Below are 13,643 nucleotides of genomic sequence, written 5' to 3' on the forward strand. Positions count from 1 at the left end.
GTGGTACATCTTTTTAGGCAGCTCATTGTCCCACTCTGAGAATGTTTGAAGACTGTTTTGAATAGTCTTCTGTCCCACAAATCTTGAATCTCCCTCTCTTTTCCGCATTCTCTGCTCGTGACCTGGGCTTTTCACAGAGAAAATTTAAAGTCATCAAGCCAAGAGCTGCTCCACTTTCCAGCACCTAACTTACTTGTACATGCAGCCATCCTTTCCTCCTTGCCACTAGAAAGAGAAACATGTTCATCTACCCATCAAAAAGGCTATGCCTCTCGCTGGTCTCTGTATCCCAACACTTCCTGATTTTCACATGCCCTGAATTTCTTCTGTGGCCCATGTAATGTTCAAACCAGATTTAGATATTACCTGAATAACTTTGAACCCTCTACCCAAAAAGCAGAGAACTTCAACTGTCTGTGGTCCTGAGCACTAAGTCAACACTCATATGAGGAGTATATCGAACTAAGAAGTTAGTCCAGCAGCCCAGGATTGAATATAATAATTTTCATAATAGTAGTATAGTTTAATACTGAAGACATGCCAGGCACTATCTATGAACTTTACATGCATTAATTCAATCAATGGAATCTCTGGAGGGCATCTAGGTCACCTGCTCTATCAGGATATCCTGTGTGCATGTTTTTTAGGTTTGGGTTTTGTTTTTTTTTTTAACTCTGCAGGGGGCCTGATTTTTTAGTTTACATGCTGCTTCATCCCATAAACTCTGGAATGAAGTTCTATGTTAATGCTTAAAGGGATAGTCTTTCCCAAGATCCCACTCAGAACAAACCATCTGGTATGTGGAACAAAATACTTTCATGTAGAAAAATTGACACACATTGTTCATACTTTGTAAGAGCAAACATGCAAATCTCTTAAAGAAGGCAGTGACTTACTGACATCCCTTGCCCTGGAAAAGTAATTAGAAATTTACTAACATTCACTACCTCCACAGCAACTAAAATAATGACATGTTGGAGTAAGAGAAATTCTGCCCCCAGACAGTGATGAGAAGCCTCCACGTTGCTAAATTCAGTGAAATGTTTCAGTTCTCATCTCCCTAGACCTAGAGCACCATCTCATGAAGTTGGCCATTCTCTTTCTCTTGGCTTCTGTAACCAATCTTGTTTTCCTCCTGCCCTCTTGACTGCCTGCTCTATATTCTTTGCTGCCTCCACCTTCTCCACCTGACCCTTAAATATTAAATTTCTCAGGTCTCCATCCCAAGTTCTCAACTCTTCTGTATTCTCTCCTGTGGTGATTTCCGCTACTCTCCTGGCTTCAGTTACCCTAAGCCTGCACAGATGTATATATCGAACCCAAGCTGCCATTTTTTTTCTCAGATCTGTGTATCTAAGGCACATCTGACATCTCTACTTGGTTCTCTCACAGATACAACTGAACTCTTAATCTTGCCCTGATCCCCCATTGCTCCTGAGAGAAATCTGGGTGTCACCTAGACAAACACCTGTTTTAAACACTGCGGTTTTTCAAACTGCTCCCAAAGGCCATCTCATTATTTCTCAAACTCGTCCTCAGCCCTCCATCTCCACCGCCACCACTCTAGCCTGCACCTACCCTCTACTGCCACCAATCTGGCCTAAACTTTCAGAATAAAGTCCATAATCTTTAACCCAGCAGCCTGAATAGTCTGGCCCTCACCTACCTCCTTGTCCTAATTTTATGCACACGTTTCTCTTGTCTATGCAAAGTTTTGTTGAGTTTCTCAAAAATTTCAGCTTTCTCCTCAGCTCATTTCTTCATCACCTGTTGTTCCCTATCCATGGAAAGCTACCTCTCTAACTCTGCTTGGATAGCTTTTTCATCGGGCTCAGCTTAAAAGATCACCGCCTCAGGGCAGCCTTTCCCAAACCATGGTCATGGTTGGTTTTCCTTCCTGTGCTGTCACTACATCTGACATTTATGGCACTGTTTAAATACAGCTGTATGATTATCTCCGTAACTGTAAATTCCTTGAGGTTTTGTGTCTGCCATTTTCCAGGGTTTCCAACTCCTGGCACAGTGCCTGGCTCATAAGCGTTCTGTAAATGTTTGTTGAATCAAAGAATGAAGGAGGAGATGGGATTCCATCTAAGGATTACCCCAGAGCCTGGCTCCCTTGCCGCCGCTTATGTTTGTGAGCTTTCTCAGAGACAAATAGTGAAGGTAGGTTAATGATAGAGCTTCCCGGTGTCCTGAGCACAAAGCACAAAGCACGAAGTTTGAAGAGGCGGGGTAGGGGCGGGTCTCATCTTCCGGGGAAGAGTCTGAGCCGCAGGCAAAGCCTGCGCGGGAGTGAGGGGCGGACCTGGCCGCGGGAGCACAGTGGCTCCCCCTTGCGGCGCAGCCCGGCCCGGGTGTCCCCAGGCCCCGAGGACCAACGGCTTTTGCCGGCGCCTGGGAGGCGGTGGGTCAAGGCCGACTGCTGGACCCCAGGTGAGGCTCTGGGCTCCCAGGAGAGCCTGGCGTCCTCGAGGTACAAACAGGCCTCTCCAGGCCCTCGGCTCAGGAAAAGTGCCTCCCGTCCTCCCTGCAGCAGCTCCCTTCGCCCTCGCCTTTGCCCACGTGGGGCTCCTAACCGTGGACTCGAGCCCAGTGAGAGGCCATTGGAGACGACCACTGTCCTCGCCCCGGGAATACCCCGGGGACCAGCGTAGACGCAGCTTCCCTCTCCTGGACAAGAAAAGTATCATCTCCAAGTGGGTTTCTTCCCTTTCCTTGTCCTTTCCCTTTTCCCGTGTCCACGTGGACTTGATGGACAAACCTAGGTTAGTTCTGATTCTGAAGGTGTGAAACCTCAGGTCCATCCTATATCCTTCCTAGTCTCCATTTCTGCGTCTATAAAGTTGGGATTCCAGCGCCTGTCTCGCCGAGCTGGGTTCTCAAAGAGCCCTGCCTGTATCAGCAGCATCTAGTTTTTTCAGAAAGGGAAATTCTCTGGCCCAGCTCCAAGAGACTGAATCGGAAAGAAACTCTAGGGTAGGATCCAGCAATCTGTCGAAGCAAGCCCAGGTGATTTCACTACAGATGGGCCAATTAAATGAAATAAATAAAATATTGCGCATAGAGCTGGGCAAATAGTAAATGCTCAATAAATAGTCGTTATGGTTATTACTATTCCAGGAAGAGAGAAGCATTGCACAGAAATAGAAAGTTAAGCAGGCACATCTTGTCTCTGCTTTTTTTTTTTTTAAACCCTGAAAACAAAACAGACCTAGCAAAAAAAAAAGCCTATACAACAACAAAAAAAGATTAGGTATGCAGCAGTAGCTTCTCATATATAAACTTATATTTCTTTTTGACATAATTCTTAGGTTTTTTTGGCTTATTTTGAAAAGCAGAATTATGATTTAATGATAAAATGATTAATATTAAAGTGATTAATGTTAAAAATTCTGCAATTTTGTTTTAATTCAGATTTCAACTTTTTAATGCTGCAGTTCATTTAAGCCTGAAAAAATATATTGGAACTACCATATTCTGGCTATTCAAAGACTGAAAACATTAACTCCAAAAGATATATCGACCACCCATAATTATCACAGCATTATTTACAAGTCAAGATATTGAAACAACCTAAGTGTTTATTGACAGCTTAATGGATGAAGAAAATGGAATGTTTATACATATATAATGGGCTATTATTTAGCCATAAAAAAATGAAATCTTGCCATTTGTGACAAACTGGATGGATCTTCAAGGCATTATACTAAGGGAAATAAGCCAGATAGAGAAGGACAAATACTGTATGATCTCACTTATATGTAGAATCTAAAAACAAACAGCTAACCCAAACACAGATACAGAGAACAGATTGGTGGTTGCCAGAGGCAGGGGATAGGGTGGGCAAAATGGTAAAGAAAGTCAAAAAGAACAAACTTCAGTTATAAAATAAATAAGTCACTGGGATATAATGCACAGCATGGCAACTATAATTAATAATACCATATTGCATATTGGAATGTTGCTAAGAGTAAATTTTAAAAGTTCTCATCCACAAGAAAAAAAATTCTGTAATTATGTATGGTGAAAGATGTTAACTAGACTTAATTGTGATCATTTCAAAATATATACAAATATCAAATTAATATGTTGTACTGTACACCTGAAACTAATATAATGTATATCACTTATATATCAATTTAAAACAATCTTAATTGAAAAAATGTAATGGTTGATCATGAAACAGTTAACCTAATAAAGATGGAAGATGCAGATTTCTTTCTTTTTTTCTTAATTGAGATGTAATTGATCTATATATAACATTGCATAAGTTTAATTTTTTTATTTTTATTTTTGTTGTCTTTTTAGGGCCATGCCTGTGGCAAATGGAGGTCCCCAGGCTAGGGGGCAAATCAGAGCTACAGCTGCCGGCTTATGCCACAGACATAGCAATACCAGATCTGAGCTGCGGCTGCAACCTACACCACAGCTCACAGCAACACTGGATTCTTAACCCACTGAGCGAGGCCAGGGATTGAACCTGTGTCCTCATGCATGCTAGTCAGATTTGTTTCCACTGAGCCATAACAGGAACTCTCCCAGATTTATTTCTTGAGAAATTTAGCTTCAGTACCATGGCAGATTGTATTGCTTATCTTTTTCCTTTTATTCATTGCAGAAACTTCAAAAAGGACCCACGTGAATTAATTAGGAATGTTAAGATTGCCCAAAAAAGGAGCACCTAGATTTGATCAAATTCAAGATGAAGAAACTTACCTGGAAAATTTGGCAGTACAGAGAAATGCTTCTGCTTTTTTTGAAAAATATGATCGGAGTGAAGTACAAGAGTTGCTAACTACTGCACTGGTCAGCTGGTTGTCTGCTAAAGAAGATGTCCGCTCCCAACTAGACATCCCATGTGGAATTATGAGTCAAATGAATAATGTAGGCTTCTCCACTGCAATCCTGCTGACTCCTGTGGACCCTACTGCCCTCTTAGACTATAGAGAAGTCCATCAGATCATAAGGGAATTGGCTGTTGGAATTTATTGCTTAAATCAAATTCCTTCAATCAGTTTAGAAGCAAATTATGATCAGAGTTCTTCCTGTCAATTACCTCCAGCTTATTATGATACCAGGATTGGGCAAATTCTGATCAATATTGACTACATGTTGAAAGCACTATGGCATGGAATATACATGCCCAAAGAAAAACGAGCTAGATTCTCTGAATTGTGGCGTACCATCATGGACATTGATCCAGATGGGAAGCCTCAAACAAACAGAGATATTTTTGCAGAGTTCAGTTCAGCAGGTAAGAGAGTTAATATGTTTTATTTTTACTAGAAGCCTTTTTAAAATTTAAGTGCAATTTATCTGTGGCTCAGTTTTATGGATTTAGCCACATTTCTTAAAAGAGATTTTTAAATTCCAAAAAATCCATCTTTCCAATGTCACCTTCTGAATCTTAGGACCTGAACTGCAAAAGTATTCGTTTGCTATTTACTATATCTATGACTAGACTGCTGTGAAGTTCAAATACCTAGGAACAAGATTTGCCTGATGACAGTAGAGCAGGCTTACTCACCTGCTAGGTTGGATTTCCAGATCTGTTTCAGGCTCTGTAGCTTTTGTGTATACCAGCAAGTAGAACTATCTCTTGGAGATGGTACCTCTGTGTCTCAAAGACAGTTTACATAGCTAATAACTCTCACTTCCATGCAGGGTAATTAAGCAAGATCCAAGAGCAGTGAGTATAGGCAGAAATTCTCTTTCTCTGGGAAAGAATTACTCAGTGTAATGTTGGAAGAATCAGGACAGACGCCATGGGATAGGTGCAGAGTACCTAGGATTGGAGGATCACTGGTTTCTAAAAGATTATAGCTGTAACTGGAATCTAAAAAAATCTCTTCTAACTTTTTAGGTCTTCGGGTGATTATGGTGAATAAATGCAAAAGACTACCAGTAATGTCTAGTAAATTCCTTTAATTTCTGCATCCCCTTGACTGGTCTGGAAGTTCCCTCTTAAAGGCTACTGATTCTTTGACATCATGCAGATGCCTTGTTGAAGAGAATATGGCATGGTCAAAATCTTTAAAACACTTGTTAGCATTCACCCAGAAGTACTATCCCTTCTGATAGTTTAGGACCTCCAAAGCTAGTTCATGTCACATAAATAAAATGTGACTAAACTAAGATGTCCTTTTAGTAGTTGATGACCCTTTTATCCTGGAAGTTATCTGGTGATCTAGTCACTAATCACTGGAAGACAGTAGGGAACATGGCACAGGTCAGATTATTTCTCTGCATACTTGGAACCATCATTCCAATCTGGCACGTGTCAAGCAAAGTAAAGGCCAGAGCCGATAGATTGACTGGTAAAGAAAGAGTGAGCCTTTTTAAGATTCATATGTCTAAGTGGAAACTTCCATTGTAGAAGTCAAATTCTGGAGCGCGATCGGGGTTAGAAGTGCACATCGAGGATTTAGTCATTCATATGTTAAAGTCTCAAGAGCCTTTGGACTATCCAGTGAGAGCATCAGTAGGAAGAAGAGATGTGGCCAGGGCAGGAGGGAAAACATGTCCTGTTTTATAACTAAGGACAGAGGGTTCCTTCTTAGTGATAATAAAATTAAATCAGTTATATCAAGCACTTGGTGGCCCAGCATCTGGCCTATTGAATTCAGCTGTCCATCACATGTGAGGCCACCCTCTATGAGGATTTGCTCACAGTGGTTCTCCAGGTTGAGGAGAGAAAATCTCTAATCACATTGTAGGTAGAGTTGGGGAGCACCAAGAGACTAAAGTTGTCTGTCTTCCATTGCCTACGTTTTTGGGGGTGATATTCAAAATAATTAACCACCAGCATGGCCTAAGCACCGACCAATCAGAACAGACATCAGCAATAGTGCTGGAATAGGATCTCAGAGACCTTCTGCTTTTCCTGTGTACCCTCTGCTGGATCATGGAGCTTTCCAGGCTATCCAAGGGGAAGACGCCATTCAAAGAGCTCAGGGATGTTGCAATGCAATTTATTACACAATATGCAAGATTTCAGTATTTTAACACTGTGGTCCTTTTGATACACATCTAAACGTCAGCCCTGGACATTTCTACTTAATTCTCCTTTCCTGGGTGGGAATTCATAACTGTTATGATTCTGCCTCTAAAATATCTCAAAATCATCTACTTTGGCTTATCTCTACTTCAATACCCTGATACAGAACACCCTTTTATCTAGCCTTACGTACTGCAGCCTCTTTCTGACTGCTCTCTTTGCCTCTAATCCCTCTTTCACAATATATGAATGAGGCTGGAAATCTTTACAAATCCAGTATCTCTACTCTATGTGCCTTGGAGAAAGTACTGTGTGTGTTACACTAAAACACTTTGTAATGTTGGCTGCCAGCTGATCAATCACAGAAGGGCATCATATGGGGACAGAGATTCTCTTCTCCCGCCACTGCATTTTTAGAGTCTGCTGAAGAACCAGCAGCATCAGCCTGCTTCAGGCACTGTAACAATGGTATAGTGCAAACTATGGGACATGACCCAAGAGGCACACATGAGACATACTGGAGTGGAGTTTGCAGGAGCAAACTCACAGAGGCAGCAGCAGGAATAGGCTCAGGTTCCCCATCATGCACCACATCTAGAGCATCACTATGAAATCCTGCAGAGCAGGAAAAGGACCTGGACTCTCAGGTGATGGGACTTGTATGCTGCATGCTTAAGGAAACGCAGGGTCTGATACCAGCATACAAGAGCAATGTGTATTAGGCTAGGTTCCCCCAAAATCGCCTGAAATGAGGGCTGAAATCAGAGTAGTTCATGGGAAATGACTCCAAAGAACAGGAGTGAGGAACAGAACAAGTGAATTGAAAAGGAGGAATCATCAATCCAAGGATATGCTATTGCACTTCCACCACTTGGACAATTGGGGATGGTTTTGCTGAGACTCTCTGAGCAGTTCCATAGAGTACACTTCAAGATTGTCAGCCTGAGGGATGCAAGACGGGAGCAGGTTTTCCCTGGTTCCTCTCCCACATTGGTCAAAGGTTGCATGGAAGTAAACTCCCTCATGCAGATTTGTTCATGCATCAGAAGGGCTGGATGGGTTCTATCAGGGGTCCAATGCAACAGTGGCAGAGAAGCCCCAGGGCAGAAATGAGGGCCACGTGGTGCATCTGAGGCAGATGCAGTCAAGTTATATCCATGTAGACCTAGTCCATGCAACCAGAGCTAGAGTGAGAAATATGGTCTAGGAGGAAGTGAGGTAGGAAAACAAAGCTGTCTGATATAGAGTGTGACTCATGGAAATTTGGCTCTAGCCCTGTGCTCTTAGCTTAGTGCTTGTAGTGGCTGCTGTGTGGTGGCAAGATAGTGGTAAAAACTGCTGTATCATTTTTCATGTTTGGGGAAACAGCACCTTCTCTCTTGACTGGGAGACTGTGGTTCAAACCTTACAGCTGACCATGTGATTGCCTTAAACACTGTATCTATAATGGATTTCCAAGAAACTCTGCAGGAGGCCAATTATTTTTCAGTGAGGCCAAGTTAAAATTCACTTCTCTGATAGCTTTGCACTGTACAAAACAGAAATGACTCACAGACATAGAAAACAAACTTATGGCTACCAAAAGGAATAGTAGGGGGAATAAATTAGGAGTTTGGGATTAACATATACACACTACTATATATAAAATACATAAGTAACTATTATAGCACAAGGAACTATACTCAATATCTTGAAATAACATATAATAGAAAAGAATCTGAAAACGTATATACGTGTGTGTAACTGACTCACTTTGCCATACACTCAAAAGTAACAAAATATTGTAAATTAACTATACTTTGATTTAAAAAAATTAAAAGCCTGTAGCAACAGCAGTGAAGAATAGAGCACACCAAAAATCTGATCATATCCAGTTTGCTGAGAAGGGATTCTAATTAAGGCAGGTCCTTTAATCAGATGACCTTATTTCATACCAAAAGCCGATGAAGTGAAATGGTTATTTTTTATGCCTCTGCTCATTCCTGTCCTTTATCTGGAATATTCTTCCCTCTCACCCCACTCTTCTTTTTTAAAATTTTTATTTATTTATTTATTTATTTTTCTTTTGAGGTCTGCTCCTGTGGCATATGGAAGTTCCCAGGCTATGTGTCAAATCAGAGCTATAGCTGCCCAGCCACAGAAACGTGGGATCCAAGTCGCGTCAGTGACCTACACCACCACTCATGGCAATGCGGAATCCTTAAACCACTGTCCAGGGATCAAACCCACGCCCTCATGGATACTAATCAGTCCTCATGGATACTAATCGGGTTCGTTAACCACTGAGCTATGATGGGAACTCCTCACCACACTTTTCTGCATTCTTCCCCAGGTTATTGCTACTCATTTTCAAGACTTGATTCAGATGTAGCCTCCTCTATTCTGTGCACATGTACCATTTTGTATTGAAATTATTGGCTTCATCTGTCTTCCTTAGTATATTCTCTGTGCTTGAGAACTTAGAGCACAGAAAAGTGTATCTTTTTGTCTTTAAATTCTCATCACATCTACAGTGCTTGGCACATAGTAAATTTTCAGTACATGTAGAAATTAAATGGTTAATAACAGATTGTAAGAGAAAGGAAATTGAAGGAAACTCGGGTTTTCAGTTTGAGGAAGTGATAGATAAATAGTGCTTTTAATTGTGATATGGAATGAAAGAAAAGCAGATTTGAGGGAGAAGGAAACATGGATTTTGTTTGGGAGTGCTTCTGTGCCATTTAGGTCAAAGACATTAGGCATGGGAAAAGAATTTGGAGTTCAGGAGCAAAATTAGGACAGGGGATAATACAATGGAGGGTAAAACAATGGAGTCTTGTATCCACCGCTCCCCTATCTTCCAAATTTAGTTATATCCAATTTTTGGTTAAGTCCTCTCTCATTTTTTTACTTCGCTATGACTTTGTACATATCTTCCCAGATGATTTGCATAACATGCTGGGATCACATTTTCTTTCATTAATAACTTTTGTATTTTTTGTGATGTGAACAATTGTGCAATTAAAAAAAAATAGTTTAGTTTTCAATTGTCTTTATCAGTTCAGTCCCAAACTTTTGAATGGCAATGTTGAGCTCCTCTCAGTGATGTGAAATACCAGGTAGTTCAGCATCTCCATTTTCTCCTTAAAGATGTCTCTCTCCACACTTGCATCCTCCTCCCATCTGAGCTGACTGAATCTTCTCTAGGCACTTTGCTTTACTGGTCTCCCAAATCCATTCATTCCCCCATTCTTCCATTCTCTATCCTTTCTCTCCCCTACCCCCCACCCCCCTTGCTAGTTTCTGTCTTTCATCTGAGAGGCCTTCCTCTAACAATCCTTGCTGTTTATTCCATCCTGGTGGAGGAGTGGGGCAGGAGCTGGCTTACTGACTGGTACACTGCATAGGAGGAAACCTTGCCTTATGTCTGGGGAACCTTCCCCAAGTGCTCTATCTAAAGGTCTTTTTGATTGGTCTGCTTCCTCCAGTCTCCTGCTGGGAGGAGACAATGAGGCTGGAGCCAGAGAAAGGGAAGAGGCTGTGGGTCTCCCCATTCAGCCTGCAGACTCTCACTTAGCCTGGTTTTCTGTACTGCCTCTCCTCCAGCCTCTCCACTGTGCTTCCCAGCACTGTTAGGGAGGGGAGGGGCTGTGGCAACTGGAGAAGGTGATCTGGGGCTGAGGTGGGGGGTGGAAGGTGGGGTGGGGTGGGGTGCCTTACTACACTTTAATCAGACTTTGAACCTATTTTCTAAAAAAAAATTACACCATGGCCTGTCTTTCATAGTTTCCACGTGCTTCCAATTTCTAAGCTTTTCTTCCCTCTGGAGTGAAAATTCACTTGCTACATTCTAGCTCCTATCTCCCCAAGCCCCAAAGTTTTAGAGGCATCAGTAGTGCTCTGGCTTATGTTTAAAGCTATTTTAACTGTCAGAAATGCTTTAATTTCTTTATAATCTCCTAATAATTTATCTTACTAACTCTTTTGCAAGAGGAAGATGAATCATAGCGGCCATCCTAAAAATCCAAGACTTTTTTTTTTTAGTATATAGATTTGAGGAAGAAAAAAAAGAAAGAGGGGGCACATTGATGTATTATTTACACTTTAATAAACATATGATACAAAATAACTCCACATTCTCTGCAGTTATATTTTATGATTCTAAGTCATTTTCTCAAGCCTAAATTAAAGGGTAACCTTATAGATGTAACTATCTTAAAAGAGACAATTTGATGACAAGAAAGTCTTTAATTTCATCATAATAAACGGGAAGAAAATGTAACATAAGAGATTTGTCATTTATAATATAGAGAAAAATCAAGGTTTTTTTTCTTTTTCTTTTTAAATTGGGTTCTTTATTTTACTTTATTTATTTATTTATTGTTTGTTTGTTTGTTTTTTTGCCTTTTCTAGGGCTGCTTCTCGAGGCATATGGAGGTTCCCAGGCTAGGGGTCTAATCGGAGCTGTAGCCGCTGGCCTACGCCAGAGCCACAGCAATGCCAGATCCCAAACCGCGTCTGCGACCTACACCACAACTCATGGCAACGCTGGATCCTTAACCCACTGAGCGAGGCCAGGGATCGAACCCGCAACCTCATGGTTCCTATTCGGATTCATTAACCACTGAGCCACGACAGGAACTCCAAAATCAAGTTATAATTCTTGTTTCATCATATAAGTTAGGAGGCAAGTTATTTGTTATATATGTATAGCTTCTGTTATCAGCAAAAAGAAGGAATGTGTGATATATGACCTGAAAAAGCAAATTATACTTCATGCCCAAGTAAGAAGCTGATCTCTGCTTAAAGGAAGATCACATTTCTTGTTATTCTTCCATGTTTTCTTTGATTAAAGATGGAACTTGTGTTATGATGTTTCCATGATATTGCATTCCTCCAAAGGGAATGAAAATCAATTCTTTTTAATTCCACAAGCTTCTATCTTTCTTTACTCTGCTTGGTTAACACACATCCATCTGCTTTTCTCCTTTGACAATATTACTGGCATTTCATTATCCCTTAGCTGTCATTTTGGTGAGGTTTCAAGATGAAACCCTATGTTCAATCGACTCTATTTATCTAGAAGCCAGGTATGAAGTTTTCACCATCTAAAATTTTTCTTTTTCTTTTTTTGGAATTCCTGCTGTGGCCCAGTGGAAACGAATCTGACTAGTATAAACATGAGGTTGCGGGTTTGATCCCTGGCCTCATTTAGTGGGTTATGGATCTGGCATTAGTGTGAGCTGTGGTGTAGGTTGCAGATGTGGCTGTGGCTGTGGGTGGAGGCCTGCAGCTATAGCTCTGATTCAACCCCTAGCCTGGGAACTTCCATATGCTGCAGGTACATCCCTAAAAAGCAAAATAAAATAAAATAAAATATTTCTTTTTTTAATAATGATTTTTATTTTTTCCGTTATAGCTGGTTTACAGTGTTCTGTCAATTTTCTACTATACAGCAAGGCGACCCAGTCACACAAACATGTATACATTCTTTTTTCTCACATCATCATGCTCTATCATAAGTGACTAGATATAGTTCCCAGTGCTATACAGCAGGATCTCATTGCTTATCCATTCCAAAGGCAATAGTTTGCATCTATTAACCCCAAATTCCCAGTCTCCCACTCCCTAAAATTTTTCTTTTTTACTTTGAAGGTTTGATTGACATTACAAAGGATTCAGACTTTAATGGAATCTATGATGAAGACATGAATGAAGATCCAACATATAATCCCAATAGCCCTGAAGAAAAAGCTCTATTTATGAAATATGCTGAAAATATTCTGTTAAAGTTGACATTCAGTACCACACAAGTTCAACAGTATGAAAATGTTTTTATATTTGAAACAGCCTATTGGCTTACTAATGCTGTAAAATATAATCAGGATTATCTTGATATTTGTACCTACCAAAGATTACAGCAAAGATTATATCTTCAAAAAAAGATTATTCAAAAACACTTTGAGAAAAAAAAAGAAATCAGAAAAGGGATAGGATACCTAAAATTAATATGTTTTTTGACTCCATTTCTACTAAGTTTAAAAAAGAAGATGAAAGTTCCATATTTAAGTAGTCTGCTTCAGCCTTTTTCAGGTAAGAGTGTCACCAAAAATTAAATATAAAATGTAGATATATATTGAACTTATATTTAAATTCAATTTTGTTTCTAGTGTGTCAGTCTAAGCATATAATCAAGCTGTAGCCTGTTAGAAATTAAAAACAAAATGTAATGTCTCCAACATAATTAGAACTACTTGGTATATTCACACAATATGTGGTATATATACCAATTTATAAGGGCTATTGAAAGACTTATAATGAGTTCTGAGAACTCATTAGTGAGCATTGGTGCTCATGTAGGCTTATCACAGTAGGATTTCTGTTCAGGTATCAAGTTTTCAGTAGGAATTTTACAAATTATTTAGTGAAAACTTGTATCATGAGAATTAGGATGGTGAAGATTATAATCCATATCTTTGAACTACTTAAAAATGGACTCATGGCAGTGCTTGTCTAAGGATGAGGGTAGAGGAAGTGTCATGTGTATGGAACTAATATTCTTAAAGAGGTTGTTAACTATATCTGTAATGTTTGATTACTTAATTTATTGGAAGTAAGTATAACTAAATGTTAATAGTTCACCTCCAGGTGGTGAAATTAGGGT

The 13,643-nt window shown here is 40.1% G+C and overlaps 1 protein-coding gene and 1 long non-coding RNA gene across 4 annotated transcripts in view; one reads left to right on the plus strand and one right to left on the minus strand.

Annotated features, from left to right (window-relative positions):
* Positions 1-13,643, minus strand: part of LOC146396043 (uncharacterized) — a 152,683-nt gene that overhangs the window by 96,476 nt on the left and 42,564 nt on the right. The gene's annotated exons all lie outside the window — the stretch shown is intronic.
* ANKAR (ankyrin and armadillo repeat containing) overlaps positions 2,082-13,643 on the plus strand; it is a 60,558-nt gene continuing 48,996 nt past the window's right edge. For 2 of the 3 annotated variants that reach the window (XR_014829382.1, XM_084999200.1), the window contains exons 1-3: positions 2,082-2,166; positions 4,622-5,257; positions 12,635-13,072. Coding sequence is in view for 2 of the 3 variants with exons in the window: in XM_084999200.1 (XP_084855326.1) it covers positions 4,657-5,257; positions 12,635-13,072 (1,039 nt within the window). In the remaining variant the exon portion in view is untranslated. Of the gene's footprint in view, positions 2,167-2,276; positions 2,700-4,621; positions 5,258-12,634; positions 13,073-13,643 lie in introns of those variants that run through there. The other variant, XM_084999201.1, reaches the window with a different exon arrangement.

Source organism: Sus scrofa, chromosome 15 (assembly GCF_054392235.1).
Source record: "Sus scrofa isolate SSC_HxYL_T2T_F1_AM1 chromosome 15, Sscrofa_HxYL_maternal_Yorkshire_Landrace_v2.0, whole genome shotgun sequence".
Taxonomy (NCBI): Eukaryota; Metazoa; Chordata; class Mammalia; order Artiodactyla; family Suidae; genus Sus; species Sus scrofa.